At 36.6% G+C, this 19,564-nt stretch overlaps 1 protein-coding gene across 1 annotated transcript in view; it reads right to left on the reverse strand.

Annotated features, from left to right (window-relative positions):
• Nucleotides 1–7,571: 7,571 nt before the first annotated feature.
• Nucleotides 7,572–19,564, reverse strand: part of LOC132551368 (netrin receptor UNC5C-like) — an 80,744-nt gene continuing 68,751 nt past the window's right edge. Inside the window, exons 9-17 of the mRNA XM_060215506.1 lie at nucleotides 18,285–18,341; nucleotides 16,918–17,349; nucleotides 16,003–16,104; nucleotides 14,940–15,106; nucleotides 14,537–14,773; nucleotides 14,147–14,293; nucleotides 9,477–9,647; nucleotides 9,081–9,304; nucleotides 7,572–7,776 (exon numbers count right to left, since the gene is read on the reverse strand). Of these exons, the coding sequence (XP_060071489.1) occupies nucleotides 7,605–7,776; nucleotides 9,081–9,304; nucleotides 9,477–9,647; nucleotides 14,147–14,293; nucleotides 14,537–14,773; nucleotides 14,940–15,106; nucleotides 16,003–16,104; nucleotides 16,918–17,349; nucleotides 18,285–18,341 (1,709 nt within the window). The 3' untranslated portion in view covers nucleotides 7,572–7,604. The remainder of the gene's footprint in view (nucleotides 7,777–9,080; nucleotides 9,305–9,476; nucleotides 9,648–14,146; nucleotides 14,294–14,536; nucleotides 14,774–14,939; nucleotides 15,107–16,002; nucleotides 16,105–16,917; nucleotides 17,350–18,284; nucleotides 18,342–19,564) is intronic.

Raw genomic sequence — 19,564 nt, forward strand, 5'->3', positions numbered from 1 at the left:
AGGTGGAAATGGTTGTGTCTGTCACACTGTCTCCACATTGTGTGTCCTGTTAAATGGTTGTGTCTGTCTCCACATTGTGTGTCTTGTTAAATGGTTGTGTCTGTCTCCACATGGTGACCTGTTAAATGGTTGTGTCTGTCTCCACATGGTGACCTGTTAAATGGTTGTGTCTGTCTCCACATTGTGTGTCTTGTTAAATGGTTGTGTCTGTCTCCACATGGTGTCCTGTTTAATGGTTGTCTGTCTCCACATGGTGACCTGTTAAATGGTTGTGTCTGTCTCCACATTGTTTGACCTGTTAAATGGTTGTGTCTGTTTCCACATTGTGTGTCCAGTTAAATAGTTGTCTGTCTCCACATTGTGTGTACGGTTAAATGTTAGTGTTTGTCTCCACATGGTGTCCTGTTTAATGGTTGTCTGTCTACACATTGTGTGTCCTGTTAAATGGTTGTTTCTGTCTCCACATGGTGTTCTGTTAAATGGTTGTGTCTGTCTCCACATGGTGTCCTGTTTAATGGTTGTGTCTGCCTCCACATGGTGACCTGTTAAATGGTTGTGTCTGTCTCCACATGGTGACCTGTTAAATGGTTGTGTCTGTCTCCACATTGCTTGACCTGTTAAATGGTTGTGTCTGTCTCCACATTGTGTGTCCTGTTAAATGGTTGTGTCTGTCTCCACGTTGTATGACATGTTTGATGGTTGTGTCTGTCTCCACATTGTGTGACCTGTTTAATAGTTGTGTCTGTCTCCACATGGTGACCTGTTTAATGGTTGTCTGTCTACACATTGTGTGTCCTGTTTAATGGTTGTGTCTGTCTCCGCATGGTAACCTGTTTAATGGTTGTCTGTCTACACATTGTGTGTCCTGTTAAATGGTTGTGTCTGTCTCCACATGGTGTCCTGTTTAATGGTTGTCTGTCTCCACATGGTGTCCTGTTAAATGGTTGTGTCTGTCTCCACATGGTGACCTGTTAAATGGTTGTGTCTGTCTCCACATTGCGTGACCTGTTAAATGGTTGTGTCTGTCTCCACATTGTGACCTGTTAAATGGTTGTCTGTCTCCACATTGTGTGACCTGTTAAATGGTTGTGTCTGTCTCAACATTGTGTGACCTGTTAAATGGTTGTGTCTGTCTCCACATTGTGTGACCTGTTAAATGGTTGTGTCTGTCTCCACATTGTGTGTCATGTTAAATGGTTGTGTCTGTCTCCACATTGTGTGTCATGTTAAATGGTTGTGTCCATCTCCACATCATGACCTGTTAAATGGTTGTGTCCGTCTCCACATTGCGTGTCCTGTTAAATGGTTGTGTCCGTCTCCACATTGCGTGTCATGTTAAATGGTTGTGTCTGTCTCTACATTGTGTGTCTTGTTAAATGGTTGTGTCTGTCTCCACATTGTGTGTCATGTTAAATGGTTGTGTCCATCTCCACATCATGACCTGTTAAATGGGTGTGACCGTCTCCACATTGCGTGTCCTGTTAAATGGTTGTGTCCGTCTTCACATTGCGTGTCCTGTTAAATGGTTGTGTCCATCTCCACATTGCGTGTCATGTTAAATGGTTGTGTCTGTCTCCACATCATGACCTGTTAAATGGTTGTGACCGTCTCCACATTGCGTGTCCTGTTAAATGGTTGTGTCCGTCTCCACATTGCGTGTCATGTTAAATGGTTGTGTCTGTCTCCACATCATGACCTGTTAAATGGTTGTGACCGTCTCCACATTGCGTGTCCTGTTAAATGGTTGTGACCGTCTCCACATTGCGTGTCCTGTTAAATGGTTGTGTCCGTCTCCACATTACGTGTCATGTTAAATGGTTGTGTCCGTCTCCACATTGCATGTCATGTTAAATGGTTGTGTCCGTCTCCACATTACGTGTCATGTTAAATGGTTGTGTCGGTCTCCACATTGCGTGTCATGTTAGATGGTTGTGTCTGTATCCACATCATGACCTGTTATGATGGTAGTCCTTCCTAGTATTATCCTAACTGTATTGTGTATAAGTGTTAAGTAAAGATTCCATCCAAAAGTTACTCAAGCTTTGAAATTGTGTGAGAATCCTGACTAGAATGATAATGTGTTTGAAACATCTGCGAGTCTTGTAGAAATTTCCACCATGAAGGTAAAATTAAGGCAGGTAATAGAAAGGTAAAACTCAGGCAGGTGATAGAAAGGTAAAATTCAGGCAGGTGATAGAAAGGTAAAACTCAGGCAGGTGATAGAAAGGTAAAATTCAGGTAGGTGATAGAAAGGTAAAACTCAGGCAGGTGATAGAAAGGTATAACTCAGGCAGGTGATAGAAAGGTAAAACTCAGGCAGGTGATAGAAAGGTAAAATTCAGGCAGGTGATAGAAAGGTAAAATTAAGGCAGGTGATAGAAAGGTAAAACTCAGGCAGGTTATAGAAAGGTAAAATTCAGGCAGGGGATTGCCTTAACAATACATGCAGTACAAAACAACAGAAAACAGGTGTTAAGATTTCATTTTTCTCAATTTATTTTAGTGACATTTATATACAATAAACATGTTACCATGACAAAAACAAAATATTTTAATCTTAAAATTGCATGATCATTGTGGTAGGCAGCAGACCTACCTAACTTTACATAATTTACATGTATATATGACATATATATTTATCATACTTATAAATGTAGCTTCCTGCTCATTGTGTATCAAATAACCAAGGATGTCACATATTTATGATAAATGACAAATTCAGTAAAAACTGACAAGTGACACATCATGTATCAAGTGTAAAGGATCAAAGAAAATGTGAGAAAATGAAACACACACAAACTGGCATGCTCCCACACCTGTACCACCACATGCATGATGCCTGTCACTTACACACCTGCATTAGCACATGTATGTGAACTAATAATGTTTACACACTTGTAGCAGCACATGTATCACACACGCACCACACACACACCCAATGAAGAAAGCACTCTCCCACTCCATGAAAATGTAAGACACCACCCTTCCCCCTATAAAAAAGTAACACTTGAACCACCCAAAAGTCACTATAATTATCCCATTATGGCACTCATCATTGGATTAATGAAGGAGAAGATGGATTAGGTCAATCTAAGTCCTTCTCCCTTGAAAAATCTACTTAAAAACTGTGGCACGTTGATTGCTTTCATCAAGTTAAATTTAATTTCTGTAATGTGATTCCTCATACTGTAATGGAATCTGGCCATCTGTTACCAGGAGTACTTCTCCGATTTCAATTATAGTAACAGCCACAGTGCATCTAATGCCTCGGTCAAACAGACACATGTACTCTTCTTCTTGGAGCAAGCTTTTGTCTTATGTATGGGTACATCTAAACCAGTGTGGTATCTTTACTTCAAAAAGACAATATCATGAATATTGGAGTTAAAATTTTACTATTTAACTTGAAATTTAGAATCATTCTACCTTTCCCGTAATTCTGATCATACCAAGAACAAATTTTATTTAACTGTTTGCAAAATTCATCCTCTTTAAGCTGTTGCAGAATAACAGATCTCCATGAATACATGAAGAAGGTTCTGCCTTCAATCTCAAAAACAGAATTCATTTTTGTGTACAGCTGACTTTTCATTGTGATACTTAAATCACAAAACTCTAACTCCCATGCAAGACAACCTAACAACTTTTCTTTATAATATAAATATAAGTTAATAACACACAAATTACATAGTTTAATTTTAGGTCCCACCTCCATCAATCTGACTGAGAAAAAAATATATTAATGCTTATAAAGCATTTAAAATTGCATTACTATACTCAATAAATAAACATGATTACTAAAGACACAATGTTAACTCGTTCACACTATCAACTGACCTCAGAGTACCATGGCTTACCACTCTCAAGAGTCATTGCTTCCTAGCTCCGCCTTGGGTCGCCAAGGGAGACAACAGTTACATAAAATACACAAATTAGATGATATTGGTTGTAAAATCTTTGAATAAAATGCAATTTAAACTGATTTCCAGCAGGAGACTAACTGATAAAAGAAAATAAGAATTCTGAAAATGGGAGACTTTTGGGTGTGGACATCCCCTACTTTACCTTGTTACACTTGTTTATTTTTCATTTAGTTTGTGGCCACACACGATTCATATTTGGCATAAAAAAAAAAAATGTTCAGTGGTTGTTTTTGTATACCTGTCAGAAAACATTTATCTTTTTATACTAAATGGGGTTTTTTGTGTGTGAACACGGCTGATGGATGGTACGAAGGAAGCTTGGTGAGAGAGATGATTTATTTTACAAATGATTCAGAAGGACGAGAATGAGAATGATGTGAATAAAGCTAGATCAATACTTAGACAACAGCATTGTGACATTAATTACTCTGCAATTTATCTCTGAATTTTCTATTAGCACCATCTGTGAGGGAGAAAGCTAGCAGATACCAGCTAGATATACCATGGTACAGCAAGCCACTAAACAACGGACCAACAGCTTTACATTGGCTTTCAGATACTATACACTTTCAAATAGTGTTTCTGAAAACATCTTTGCATATGTAAACAATTTTGAAGAAAAAAAGATTATGATAAACACATAAATTATAAAGCATTTGAATTGATCAAAAGTCAAGCCAGAAAAAGGATTGTTCAACAGAATTCTTGCCTTGTGCAGGAATGTGCATGAAGCTATACTGCCACCCGTCCCCTTATCTGTAGTAAACTATATATTTATTATGAATTTCTCTGTAGTAAACTATATATTTATTATGAATTTCTCTGTGAAACACTATTAGCTTTAACATACATTTTACAGATAAACTAAAAGCACTTTTTTTAGTATGAAAGGGCATTTTTCACTGATCTGAAAACTACAAAAACAAAAGTATTTATACCAATTATGATGCAATAAAACAAAAGAAATAACTTGTCTTTTTCAAGGGTTCAGTTCAGTACAAAATACAAAATTGAGGTCGGCATCACAAACCGTTGAGATATGATTTAGAGCAGGTCAAAGTGTAATACTTGTTACAACTATATATCAGACAATATGGTGGGTTTGCCTTCTAGTCAACAGATGAATGAGAAAAAATAAGATACTGCTTTGAAACACATACATAGACAGGTATAATTCACAAATGACGTGTTGATGGCCCCTAAACTGCTCTTACCAGCAGTCGCATACACATTAGTCCTCACTGGCATAATCTCTACCCCAAGTTCCACAGTCAAATGTCAAATAACACACTCTACCCAAAACTCTAGTAAAATGTCAAAGGTCAAATAACATAATCTCTACCCCAAACACCATGCAGTCAATGTCAAATTACATAATCTCTACCCAAAATTCCACACAGTCAAAGGTCAAATAATATAATCTCTACCCCTATCACCATGCAGTTAAATGTCAAATAACATAATCTCTACCCCAAACACCACACTGTCAAATGTCAAATAACATGATTCTCTACTCAAAACACCAATCAGTCATAAAGGTTCACGGACTTGATTTCTTACCCAAACTTTGCAGAATCAAATGTCAAAGGTCAACAGATAAAATCTTGACTGCAAACCAATACAATCAAAGGTCCAGTATCAGTTAGTCTTGATTGTAAATATGTCCACACTTCCCATGTTTTAGTAGTGACAAGTCCTCTAAAATTGAACATGATACAAAATGACTAGAAATTATTTGAAGATTATATATATATCACTAATATTTTGAGAAAAGAGTAGTTTTTTTTTCTCTCAGTCTCTTTACTTCTAAACCTTGAAATAAAATTGAGCTCAAATTGATTAATTAAATCAGCCAAATTTTTATTTGCTTCGTAATTTGCGAGCTCGCTTTTGATATTTTTACTATTAGTTCCGTCAGCTTGGAGCAATTGAACACCAAATTGATTCATCAAAGAGTTGTGGTGTTTCTGCCAGGCAATACCTGGAACAAGTACCACCATGAATTTAGGATTACACCTGCCAGTCGGCCATATTCAGTCATTATATTGATGTAGTAACCACCACCACACAAAGGAGACATTATGGGCAGAATGTGCATTACCTAAACACAAGTTGCACCCTGTGACCCGAGTAATGTGATGCCACTGATGTTGAAACAATTTAAAACTTGGTGTGCTTGTATAACAGGGGATTAGAACAGTGATTTAGACATATCACCTTTAACTTTGTTTTGGTTGCTTGAACAAATTGCTCTGTTGTACACCTCAGGTTTATCCCACGGGTAAGATGTTAAAATCTCTTTCTCCTGTAGCACTAACAAAAACCTGAATCTGTTCTGAATAACCAACAACCTCATCACATTACTGCTCAAATTGGTACACAAAACTGAAAATGCTTCTATGTTAATAATTTATATGTTAAACACTAGTTCATTATTTATGACAAATCAAAATATGTTTTTATCATAATGTTTATGTTGTAGCATAACACTATGGTGTATAAACATAAGCATGTCTGGCAAAATATTGACATACCATTTCACACCTGGTAAAACGTGACAGTTCATACACATATTTGGCAGTTTGAATTGTATTAGAAATTCATCATATTATTGTATCACAATATTTTTGTCATCATATCAACAGTCACTAGTAAGTGATTTGTCACACAGGTCACAGCAATGACCCCTCTATATTTTGTCCTAGTTGAGTAACTTCACAACATATGGATGTGATGCCATCTTTACTGAAGATGTTATTCACAAAATGTTTTTTCCATATCCATGCATATGGGGGCACAATCATCGATAACCTTTGACCCAGTTTGATGAAGCAAAGGTGAATATTTTCCTCTATAGGCGTTACAAGTCTTTGCCAGGTCTAGGAAAAGTCTTTACCTGGAATTGTCTGCTACTTTGTTGTGCAGAACAGTTTTCTAGGAATTGTCATATCCTGAGTCCAAAGTAAACCTTCTGGAGTTAATTATAGCTCATAAGTTTGTACGAGTTCTTTTTTTTGTCTCCTAAGACGACAGCCTTTTAAGGACAACAATAAATAACACTGCTACTGACATTTTCATCAATATATATATAAGTGTTATTATTTTTCTTCTCTCCTTCAGAAAATAGCACTCTTCATATATTCACTAGGAAATTCACATTTAATGTTAGTTTCATTTTAGTACAATACAGATTTTGTGTAGGTATCACATCCCATAATATGCATCAGCAGTCATTCCATATTAGGATATACATTATATGTATAATGAGCACCCATATTCGGCCGTTTTTTCATTGAGACATTTTAATTACTACAAGTGAATTCCCACGTGGTAGTCATCGGTCTTCACCGATTGGTTTGTCTCATAAATGCCACTTATGAATTCACCTCCACTACTGAATATGATGCATACATCTCTAGTTTATGCATCTCATTATCAAATGTCCTTATAAGGACCAACTGGGCTATTCTACTTCACAATAGTTCTACAATCCAGTTGGCCTTGTGGAGCACCAGTGATGTGTTTGCTTATGAGACATATATCTGCCGTTGGAGTCAAAACTCTTCAGGGTGTGCACAGCCTCTGGAGGCATCCTTTCATACAAGATTCTAGCCTCCTTCACAGAGGTCGCGCACCATCACAGCCACATTGCATAGGTTAGTAAAGTCATCGGTACACTGATCATAACCATGATCCTCTGTCCTCTTCCAAGACAGTCGCCGCGTCCAACCGACCCATTACACGGAAAATGTTCATTAAATCTGTAACAGCTGTTTCTTCTCTGTGTCGAGCCTCCCACAAATCCAGTATGTGTTCTGTAGGTGAACCCTTTGTTGCAAAGAACTGAACATACCTGAAAGCCAAGCAAACAATGTACCATTAAAATTGATGTTTGATGTTCCAGTACAATCATAAGAAATATGTTTCTGGGAGGTTAGCATTTGTTTAATGTTGTTTCAATATCTTTTGACGTAATCCATTTGACTTTGGGATCAGTATTTAAACATCTGACAATAGTAAACAAATCTTTTGTTTTAAAATATAAAGCCATACTTATAAAGATTTTCTCCAATATAGGAGAAATAAATTGTAAGAAATCGGTTCAGAATACCAGTAATCACCCCAGCAAAACAAACCCAGCATCTCCCTGATTCTAACTTTAGTACAAACTTGCAAATGACTGCACAAAGTCATCATCATTTCAAGGCAGTTAAGCTACACTTCCTATCTTTTTTATACAAGCATAATCCCCCATCTTTTCCCCTAGTCATTCGGGAAGCTGTCGGGATTATATATAAGTCTAACTGAGCAAATTCGTCTCTGTGAAACTAGGCTTGCAAACTCTATGAAATGCACATGTAAAGAAACTTCAAATCACACACCATTACCCTCATGCTGCCCAGTCATCCATCTATGTATCCCCCAATATCTCGGCCCTTGAATTTTCTAGAGTGGTGGAGTGATCTCCTCTACTTAATTATACACCTTACCATTTTTTGTAAGTATCCCAGTCTTACACAGCGTAAATAACAAGATTTATGACTTACAACCTAGGACAATATTTTTTCAAATGACACTTTTGTTTGCCAGAGAAAGAATTGAAACATGATCACTAATTCACACCGTACAGAATGGGGAAACATTCAAGTCTGTTTCTGATGTTTTATGGTTTATAACACAATCATATGTATCTGATGGAAGAGTTCAATTCTGACAAATTGTTAAAAGAAATTGTGTTGATTCAATCATTTTAGAATTAGTCAAATCAGGCACTTATAAAAGAACAGGCTAACAAATTTACAGGAATTGTCAGTGGATATTGCAAACCTTGTCCTAGCTCCTAAAACTTGAACAATACAACTACTACAGCTAAGGAAGAGATAAAGTGCAGCTACTATTAGCCCTCACAGTAGGAGAGTTCTCATGTAGAGGTCCATGTCTGCTTCCTGTTGTTTCTACATGATAAATGCTGGATTTACCAACAACTTCACTGATCTATTTTTAATTCCTTCATTATTGATGGAGATTTACCTCCAGGTCAGACCAGTAAATTAGTTAGAACAATAGCTGTCAAGTAGGTGATTGCTTCAAACCTCAGCTGTTTTCCACAGTCAGATATTTATAAAATTTTAAAGACTGTGTTTTTTCAATACATACCTATCTACTGTGAGTGCCTGTGCTAACATCCTCCAGTCATTGCCCCGTGCATTTGGAGGGTCTAGTAACATACACAATCTCGTCCTTATATGTGTTGGCAGTCGGAAGTTTTGACCTTGAGGGTCAAGTGTTACCATGGAGCTGAACCCTGAACTGGAATTGGTGGTTACTGTTGACGACCTTCCTTTGAGTGTTGAGGAGGGTGTAGAACAAGATGTCGGTTTCTAGAATAAAAATTAGATATATCCATTTCAAACATTTTTTCCCAATAAAGATTAACTAAAGTGGATGTATCATTTTCATTTAAATGGACACCAAAACAACCATACTTTGTTGGAACTAGACAAGAAAGTGAGCTAACCTACTTCAAAAAGGAGAAATGGAGAGACAACTCACCTCCTTGAAATTGTTGCTGATGTTGAGGACCTGCCTGTTACTAAGAATAGCTTTCTGGTACACCTGTATTTTACAGCTCACTTTGTGATAGGCACGATCCACTAACTCCAGAGAGAAAGAACAGTGCAGGTTGTTCTGTGTTCCACTCCAAATATGTTGAAATGGAATTTCCTGCAAAGATACAAAATATCAAATATGACTTAAAACTGAAAAATCCCTTCAACAATGGCATCAATCAGTAAAGATGCAGTTCTCCTTAATAAAAATATCAAATATTGCTCAATGTTTTTCAAATCTGACAAACCTATTAATATTAATCAAAACACACATAACCAGCTTGGTAAAGTCTAAGTTATAATTAAGGATACTGATACATTGAAATAAACATGGATTTGGCCATAAGTTATCAACTTCCAATGTTGCCATTGGTGAACAGATATTTCAAGAAAATTGAATATTCAATTATATAAATGCGGGATGCACAAAGTGCTCCATAACCATCCTTATTGTGTTAAGAGACTGTTGGTATGCATTAAACAGCACTTGATCAAATTAAGTAGCAATATCTGGGTACTAGGGACAGCAGTTTTCATCATTTCATCTGTCATATTGACACTGAAAAGTGAATCTATTCTAATCAATGATGGGGAGAACACAATGGTGGAGTCCAGATTGGAAGAAATGAGTCGGAGATGCTTATATCACCTCCATTTCATCTGTTAGATTTTATATTACCCTTATAATTTACGAGCCCCTATACAAAAGTTTGACAAGAAGAATTCCTCTACTGACCCTCTCACTTTGTAATCTAACTAAGGGGTTCACTGCATTATCCTTGTACAAAGGGAGAGAATCAAGTGTCGAATTTATGTATGACAGTGGTGGAGATTTGGTGACATACAGCATAATACAAGAGACTGGTGTACATTACACCTGAACATAAGACCTTTATTTGAATTAAGGTAATCTCTTAACACCTTCTGTTTCTGATGGGCATGAATCCTGATATTTTATCAGGTTTCAGTTTCTTTTATACTACATTTTCCTTAAACCTTAAAGGAAATTTTGCTTGTCGTCATAAAACAAAATAAATAGGGAAAGCGGATATAAAGAGGGGGGGCTTCTCATATTATCTACATGGTGAACAGCTATCTCCATCTCTTCCTCCTCTCCCTCCCCTCCCAAACTGACCTTAGGGTGGTACTGACATGCTACCCCCACAATAACAGACGGCTTTCGCTAACAAAATTAAAAAAACAAAAACAACACACCCACCCATCTGTTTGGGATGTCTCCTCTACCCTGGGAGGTATACCATATAATACCAGTAGAATCTGAGGACAAGAAATGGGAGCCTGACTGTGTCATCTTGGTTTAATAGTTCATTCATTATTGTAAATGTAAAAGTAATCGTAGTATGATCTCCCAGGCAAATGAACAGTTGACAAAACGAAAGGCTCATAAATCATAAACGTGACAAAAGTGACTTCAATTGGGGGCATCTGTTTAAACAAATCCCTTCAGAGCTAGATTGATGGTGTTACCAAAATGATTCCCCCATGGAAATTTTACAGAACCTATTTTTCATGTCTTCAAAATGCACCACCATGTGGAGATGATAGGCATGAGACAGGGGGAACCTCTAGTACACATTAGCCCCTAAATGACCCTGTCTGCACCTTCACTGCCAAATCTCCAGTTCAACCTGCTCATTTGTTAATTTTGTATTATCAGGGCTCAACATTTTAGTCAAAGTGACACAGCTGGTGGAATTAGCCCTACCCAAGTGGCTAGATAAGTCTGTCATTATTCACCGATATCTATCACTAAGTCACTTTGCCTAAATCATTTTACATTTTTAGCCAATTAACATAACAGTATTCTAAAGATTCTACAGAGCTTCCCCGATCTTTTATACAGATAACTTATACTACTCTCTTTACTCTAATATACATAATTACTTCAATAATCTTTTATCAGTGTTTTGAAACACTCAGCAAATATTTTTAACAAGTACCGATACTGTTTATGCCTAGAATTAACTCAGAATCTCAAAACTGAATCCTAAATCACTTATTTCTATGTTTTTATTTGAAATCTTTTTCAAACACACACAAAAGATGTTTTCTAAAATCATTTCTGGCTCCATAGCCTGTAATTCTAACGTCATATAATTTCCATTTTACCTATTTTTTTTGGTTTTAGTTAAACATTGCTTCCAACCTAAAATTGCCACTGCACGATAAATATATCAATTTTCTCCAGAATGCATAAAGCATGACAGCCAAAGTTCTACCCAACCATCCATTTAAACTGCAATGAGAAGTTTATCTGTCAAAATTGCACAAAAAATTCTTACTTTAATTCAAAATGATTGGGAGCCATGATGGAGAATTACACTCATTAGAATCTCTTGGAGAGAAAATTTATCTTGTGGTCTTACATTACTTGAAATATGAAATGTACAATTATATTGTCAGAATCCTGCAGCAGCTGTGTGCAGCATTGCAACTGTGGCGAGCAACTTATCAGATTTGTCCTGTATTAATTGTCTCCCCATCATCTCAAGCGATTTTATTTGTGCAGGTGCATGGGTCGCAGTAATTTCTAACTTTTTCAAATTCCTAAAAAGACAAAAGAATTCCTATGACAATAGCATCCAAATCAGAAAATATTTCCATTATCAATAAAAAATTTATATTGCGACTTATCTGTCCTAGACACATTGGCTTTGCTTCCGCACGCTCGAGATATTTGTCCCATCTGAGCTCGTAAACAATGTCTTTATTTTCTCTCAAAATATGTGCAATGTTTTCTTAGGTCTAATGAATTCATGGTCTCCATATTCATTGAGGAAATGAGTTAGTGTCCAAATTAAATAGACATAGAATGCTACCACTCTGAACAATTAAATAGAACTGATCTCCAAGACCACTACCACCATTTGCCAGTCTGTCTGTAATTTACACAGGCTACTGTTACAACTTCTGGAGATGAGAACAATGGCTGGCTCTCCATGTCTTGTTTTATTAACAATGTGATGTCAAACAATCATCCATCATGGCCCAATTTGTGTTTGGGGGTGAGAATATCTGCTGCAACTCCTCCCACTGCCATGTGGGGAGACAATAAAAGAAGACAAGGTAGATATCTGATCCCACCAGCTCTGTCACAATACACTGTAATTATGCTGATTTATGCATGTCATACAAACACTGTAGTTGTATTAAATGATATGCTCCAATACTTCCGTTTCTATTTGGTATATAAAGGACACAGACATTTATCAATTTGTCCAATTTAGGTGTATGTATCTAGCCTTAAATCTCCACAACCTCCTCTTAATTTGCCCCTACTTTTGTTCACAGGTAAAACATTTCATGCGAACTTTTCGTCAAACACATTTGTTATTTTCTTTCAATAATAGACAAGTTTCAAACAACCAATATTATTTCTCCTCCTACTTCAATCCATCCTAACAACTTCAGTTATTCAACCCTGTGGCTTCCATCCAGAACATCCCCCAGTGACATCGAATTGAGATCAACCAACCTGACCATCCCTCAGTGACATCAAATTTAGATCTACCAACCTGATCATCCCTCAGTGACATCAAGTTTAGACCTACGACCCTGATCCTCCTCAGTGACATCAAATTTAGATGACCCTCCCTCAGAGACATCAAATTTAGATCTACCACCCTGATCCTCCCTCAGTCACATCAAATTTAGATCTATCAACCTGATCACACCTTGGTGACATCAAATTAGATCTACTATCCTGACCATCCCTCAGTGACATCAAGTTTTAGATCTACCAACCTGATCACACCTCAGTGACATCAAACCTGAGTCTACCTTCCTGACCATCCCCAGTGACATCCCACGAATCCCTGTGTGACATCAAACCTGTGTCTTGCACCTGAGCTTTCCATCCTGAAATACCTTGGTGACATCAAACCTGACACTATCTCTCTGCCAATCCCTCAGTGACACTGAACTTGCACCCTGACCACCCCTTTGTAAGATCAAACATTTCCTACCCAGTTAATTACTCAGTTACAGACCTGAGATTCCCACCCTGACAATCTCATAGCCTGCCAATTTCTCTGACCCTTATGGATTATAAAAGGTCAAACGCCATATAAGCTAATTCAGATTTGTATCAGTTTAATGATTCCTTTCATAAATGTCAGTCCAGTCAGCATCACCTCAGTAACTACTACTAAAACCATCTGATATAGTAGCCATTATATATCATTTTATTTATCAACAGTACAAGTCTGGTATGCTTTGTACAGGTCCTCTCAGGCTTTCTCAGCCAGATAGCCATACATAGTGGTACCTCAGGTAATCCAGTTCTGTTGTCTATAATTTACATATCTGTATGATATTTATCCTGTAACAAGCCCATGCTTAGTAAAAAGCATAGCCAAATTTATTTCAATTATTACAGGGTAAACAACATAATGGACCTGAACTAGTAAGTATCTATATTTGCGATAACACATGACAATCTCTTCACTGAAGATGTGATGTTTTTTCTAGACAGATACTGGACATGCTTTGTGCAGTATATCACATGACACAATATCATTTCCACATAGATGCTTTGGAACACCACCTACACGTAGTATTGAAGTATCATTAAGTACAATAATAAAGACATACCTGGTAGTTTGCCGCCAATTTACTTCTCCAACCAGGGGTGAGTTCTTCAATAGTAAGACACAAATTGTGTCCACCATCTTGGAATGGTATCTGCTTGGGCTTATCAAGTAAACGTCCTCCAAACTTTCTCTCCTCTTGTATCACACTCTGGAAAGTTGAAAGGTGAACATGAAAATTGTTTTTATCTCTAAGATAGTGAAAACATTATATTACTTCCAAATTTTTCCAAAATAATATTCTAACCAAATTTCTTACATCAAATAAACCAATATAGATTTTTCAAAGTTTCACACACTTAACATACTCGAGCATGTTTTTATGAATTTTTTATCATTCAATCTATATAGTGAAAACATTTGTATGAAACACGATACTGAATTTAAAACTTACTTCTAATGCATCCTGGGTATCTTCTACTACATACACTCTGATGCTGAAATCCATTGAAGGAGGCATCATAGGGGCAAATGCAGCCAGACGAAGGATTTTAATTGGTTTGCCCCCATGGATGGCCTCCCCTATCAGGGCATATCTCTGAAGGTATTCTGTCATGATGTGACAGTGGCTTGGATCTAGCTGAGCATATATTGGTGTATTTATTGTTTCCTGTCCTAGGGTGACAATTTTCTGCAAGAATTAAATTTGAAAATCATAGATAAGTTCGAAATATGATAAAGATTAAAGCTTAAACGTCAGGTTGTGTTTATTTGGACTCTCTCTTAAAATTTCTTTTCACAGATTTTATAAATAATATAGGTGTTTGTTCACTGGCTGGGACCTTACAGTTACTTACATGCCATCGTGGGGGTTCGTCTGTGGGCGTATCACTGGTACAAAGGGAGAGCATCCATCCACCCTGTCGCATGTTGGCACAGTGTTGTAGAGATAGAATAACCGGCTTCTGCATGTCATGTTTGACAGGACCAACCAGGATCACGGGACTTATTACAGTTTGATGATCTGTTTGAAAATTCAAATTTTATTTTTAGATTAATTTACAAAAGTTCATCCCAAAAGTTCCCATGTCTTAAATTGAATTTATCCCAAATGTCCCCATGTTATACATAGAGTTCATCTCAGAGGTCACCATGTCTTACATAGAGTTCATCTCAGAGGTCACCATGTCTTACATAGAGTTCATCTCAGAGGTCACCATGTCTTACATAGATGGGTTTTCAATCCACCGTCATGTATAAATATCATGTTATTCAGGCATAAATGGTATCACAAGACTTCAAAAATATCAGTTGTTATTCGAATACCTTAATTTTTCAGCATCCTATTTCTCAATGTGAATAATTTGAATATGTAACATCGTTTTCAACAGTCAATCACATATATTTCTTAAACATCAGTTTTATAAAATCAATCAACACTGCTATAAATTACTGTCACTAATAATATACAAATATTTCAACTTTAAACATTTTTTTTTTTAACTGAGTAGACGATTTTCTCTCTACTGCCTATTTAATGAAGTTATGTTTCAGCAAAGAAAGACATCTGCATTTTAATGTCACATCACTGTCACCTCCGATGAAAGATTAGGACATGGTAGAAACACAATTTGAATTTTTATTCACTTTTTGAGCTAACACCATCAAAGATTTCCCTATCACACTTACATATCTGATGATTTATGCAAACGTCATCACTTTCTACGCCATCCCCGGTGATGCATTTCTACCCGTCATTAGCAGTGCGGGAGAGGTTGAGGGAATCATTGAGTTTGATCAAGTAATTAGCGTATTATTTGTTTATCATACTGACTATAGGTAGGCTATCTGTTCAGATCAGAGTCTACCTGCCTGGAGGAGCAAAAGTTCACATCAGATAACGGAGAACACTTAGCATACCTGAGAGTTTAGGCCGGTCTTTGTCGTCGCGACACACCGCAATGAACAACTCCTCTGTATGACCCTTTTTAATGGCTCCCTCAGGCACCGTTAGTGCAACACCTGTGCATAAAAAAAATATTTAATTTCAATACACTTAGTTATAACTCAGTAAGAAGTAAGAATTCTATCACTATCTTTCTGTATGTATATAAGCTATTACAGAAGTACATTGAATTGACAATATGATAATATACTCTACATCATTTCCATTTCAATTTTGAGACGTCCATAAATAACAGACAACCTGTTAACACAGATGTCTGAAAGCCTCCTCTCTCTAGAGTTAATGTGGCCCAATATCGACCTGATTACTAGTTTTTAAGGATTCATCATGCAAATCATTATCATTCTTAAAATGTCAAAAGAAAATCAACATTTCTTGTTGTAATGGATGATGATATCATTTGCATTCCCTCAAAATTGAAAAATTTTATCGTGAGGTTTTTTCTCGCATTAGAAATCAAATTTTATCAGATTATATTCAGACTTATATAGCCTGGGGGTCTGCAAATCAGTAAACATGAAAATGGAATTGCCAAATTATGACTACGATAATTCACTAAACAAAGCCGAGACTCACTAACACTATTAAAATTTATAGTATCAGTAAACAAAATCCTGGTTACCATGGAAACAGAGTTATCATGGAGACCAAGTAAGCATCATAAGAATCCAGTCATATTGCACTGAAAATGAACTTCTATCAGTAACATGATTTCATCAAGTTTCAATGGTCTAGGTCTGATCATTACAGTTTCATTGTATCATAACCCTACCTCGCTATTATTTCTTTGACAATTTTTCAAATTTTGAAAGCAGATTCGCCAGCCTCATTTTAAAGTTTTACAGCTAATGGTGTAAAAGTTTTGTTACCTGACTCTGGGAGTACGAGACGTCCACCCTGATGATTGAATGTGCTCCATGCCACAGCCTCCATGTCGATATTGCTAGGTAACTGAACGGACATCATAGACTGGCGACTGTCCATTACATTGTTGTTTTGTATTGTTGGTCGAGGGCCGAGCGGAACAGGAGGAGGAACATCTTTCTCATAAGGTAATTTTTCCTGAGGTCTATTATTCATAAAAGTAGGTTCTACAAAAAGTGTTTTGCCATTTTTGGTTAGAGTGCCTCCTGATAAACGACAGTCCGGACTGATGTCAGGTTTATCGTAAATGTTTTCCACAGAGCTGACGTTGTTGTTTGGAGCCTCTATACTTGGACTGCGCGAGATTCCATTACTCATATTATTATGTTGAACAATCACCACTGTCTGTGTTAGGTCAGGAGGTACAGAAACCACACCTACAAAGCACACACAGTTTTATAATTTCATATAATAAAACTTTCTCCAATGAAAAATACTTCAACTGTTTTAATTCATCTATATCAATGTGTCAATAAGTCCTAATTCAATTTGTTTTATTTTCTAAAGCAGTAAACAGTCTTCAGTTCTCAATCCAAATTTTTGTCAAAGGAAATAGATTACAGGAAGATCAATGATCAATTTGACCTTGTCCAGTTTGCTGGACCTAAAAATAGATTCGTCTATCTGGCTATATTGGTTCTCATGCAGCAAGAAATACAATCAAGAAATAGATCGACCATTAGTTGTTCCAAGACGTGACCAGTAGGGCCATCCATTTGTCTGGCCATCTCACACCTGCTAATCTCTCGGCCATTAACCCACTAATTGATTTCTATTGTTAGAATACCTGTTATTTCACCTATAAAATACGTCTTCCTCTCTAAAGATGACAAATGATAGATGGCTTCTCTGAAGCACTACATAATGTACACCAAATTAATACAGAACCAAATCTGGTAAAAGTGTTGTCGTGGCCTCAAACAATTACCATGTTACCAACACATCAAATCATTCATATGTTCAAGGTTCTCATCATATTTCATCAGAATCCATCATCTGTGAGGATGGCTGACAAATATATTGGCTGGTCTACAGAGCTTACTACAAGGGCTGAGATGTACAGAGGGCACACTAATACCACTATAGGCTAAGGAAGAAATCCACTTGTGTTGAACCTGATCCTGCTGCTGGGCCAGGATGCCTATCACTTACATCAGAGAGTACACTCTTCTGCAGGTGTCTTGTAAGACAATAAAAACACTTCAAAACCCCCGCAGACATAATAAAACCTCATACTTCTTTTATTATTTTGAAATTATTCTTCATATTCCAGCTACAAGTATTTTCCATTTGTTTAACTTCTGATACATACCATTTCCATTTTTGTTAGCCTTCTTTTCCTCATCAGTCAGAGGTGGCTGATGTCTGTCTAAAAACAGAAATTTCTTAAATTAAAATTCCATGTTTTTTTTTTCACAAAACTATAAACTATAATTTAATGATTGAATAACTTTATCAGCAAAAACCTCTCAAACAAACCCTGTCATAACGTATCCTCACATATCACAGGAGTGTTAATTTGTTCAGATTTCTAACTTTTATGATTGTTTTTTGATAAAGTATGTGGTATTTTTTTGTCCAACATGTAATTAGGATTTCACATCAACAGGATCACAAAACCAAACCTATATCCTTTTTATATCCGTTTTGAACTTGGAGATAAACCTGAAGTTTAGCTGAAGTTTATCATGACGTCAAAGAAAAAAAGCAAGTTTTAAATTTTGATCTGAGGAACTGATATACAGGTCAGATGTTTTTTGAGAGCACCTGGTCTTTGGAAGGTGACAAATGTACCGTTTAAGTGTGGTTTGGCATTTTTTATTGTTCCTTTTGTAAATTTTGAGCAGGCGTGGTGAAGCCCCCATATCTTATCGGACAAATCTTACTCCGGGTCGGATAAATGCTTGTAGACATGCTAGCCTCAACCCTCTTACAAGGTTAGCCCTATCAAAAACTCTTTTCTGAAAATTGAATTCTTCACAAATGGGAAAATTGCAAAATTACATTTAAAAATAATTTACTGGTGTCAGTGACCAATGTCGCTCTATCATTTCGCCACAGAATAAAATGACACGTTTAACAATTTTTTTCCTCCATCTGTCAATAGTTCAGCCAAGGAGCAACCAAACTGACACAACTACTCCTTGTACAAAGTAACACACCTAGTCATTTCTCTTTAATGTGTATTTCACAAAATATTGAACCACAGCTGTTCTGGCTAATTTAAATTTGACCTTCTGGTGAGCTTTCTATCTTATCTCCTCTCCTATCAAAATTGTTTTATTTGATTTTATTTCAAAAACAAGAAACATAACCTTTCACAATTACAAACTCTCATACAATCTGGAAAATAATCTAATTTTTCTTTCATCCATTCAGCAGCTAATTCAAATTTAGAATTTTCTTTATCCATTCTGGTTAAAATGCAATAAATCTCCACGAGCTCCTGACTGTGGTTTTGTGACACACAACCTAGGACTAAATTGACTATCACACCAAGAAAGTCCCAGAAGGCCTAGCTATGGAGCAGACCGGTTTGTTTTAGATGTTTCATGTTAAAAGATTCTATCACATCAACAGTCTATGACCGGC

Source organism: Ylistrum balloti, unplaced genomic scaffold (genome assembly GCF_031769215.1).
Source record: "Ylistrum balloti isolate Yb309-2 unplaced genomic scaffold, AGI_CSIRO_Ybal_v1 Utg370196, whole genome shotgun sequence".
Taxonomy (NCBI): domain Eukaryota; kingdom Metazoa; phylum Mollusca; class Bivalvia; order Pectinida; family Pectinidae; genus Ylistrum; species Ylistrum balloti.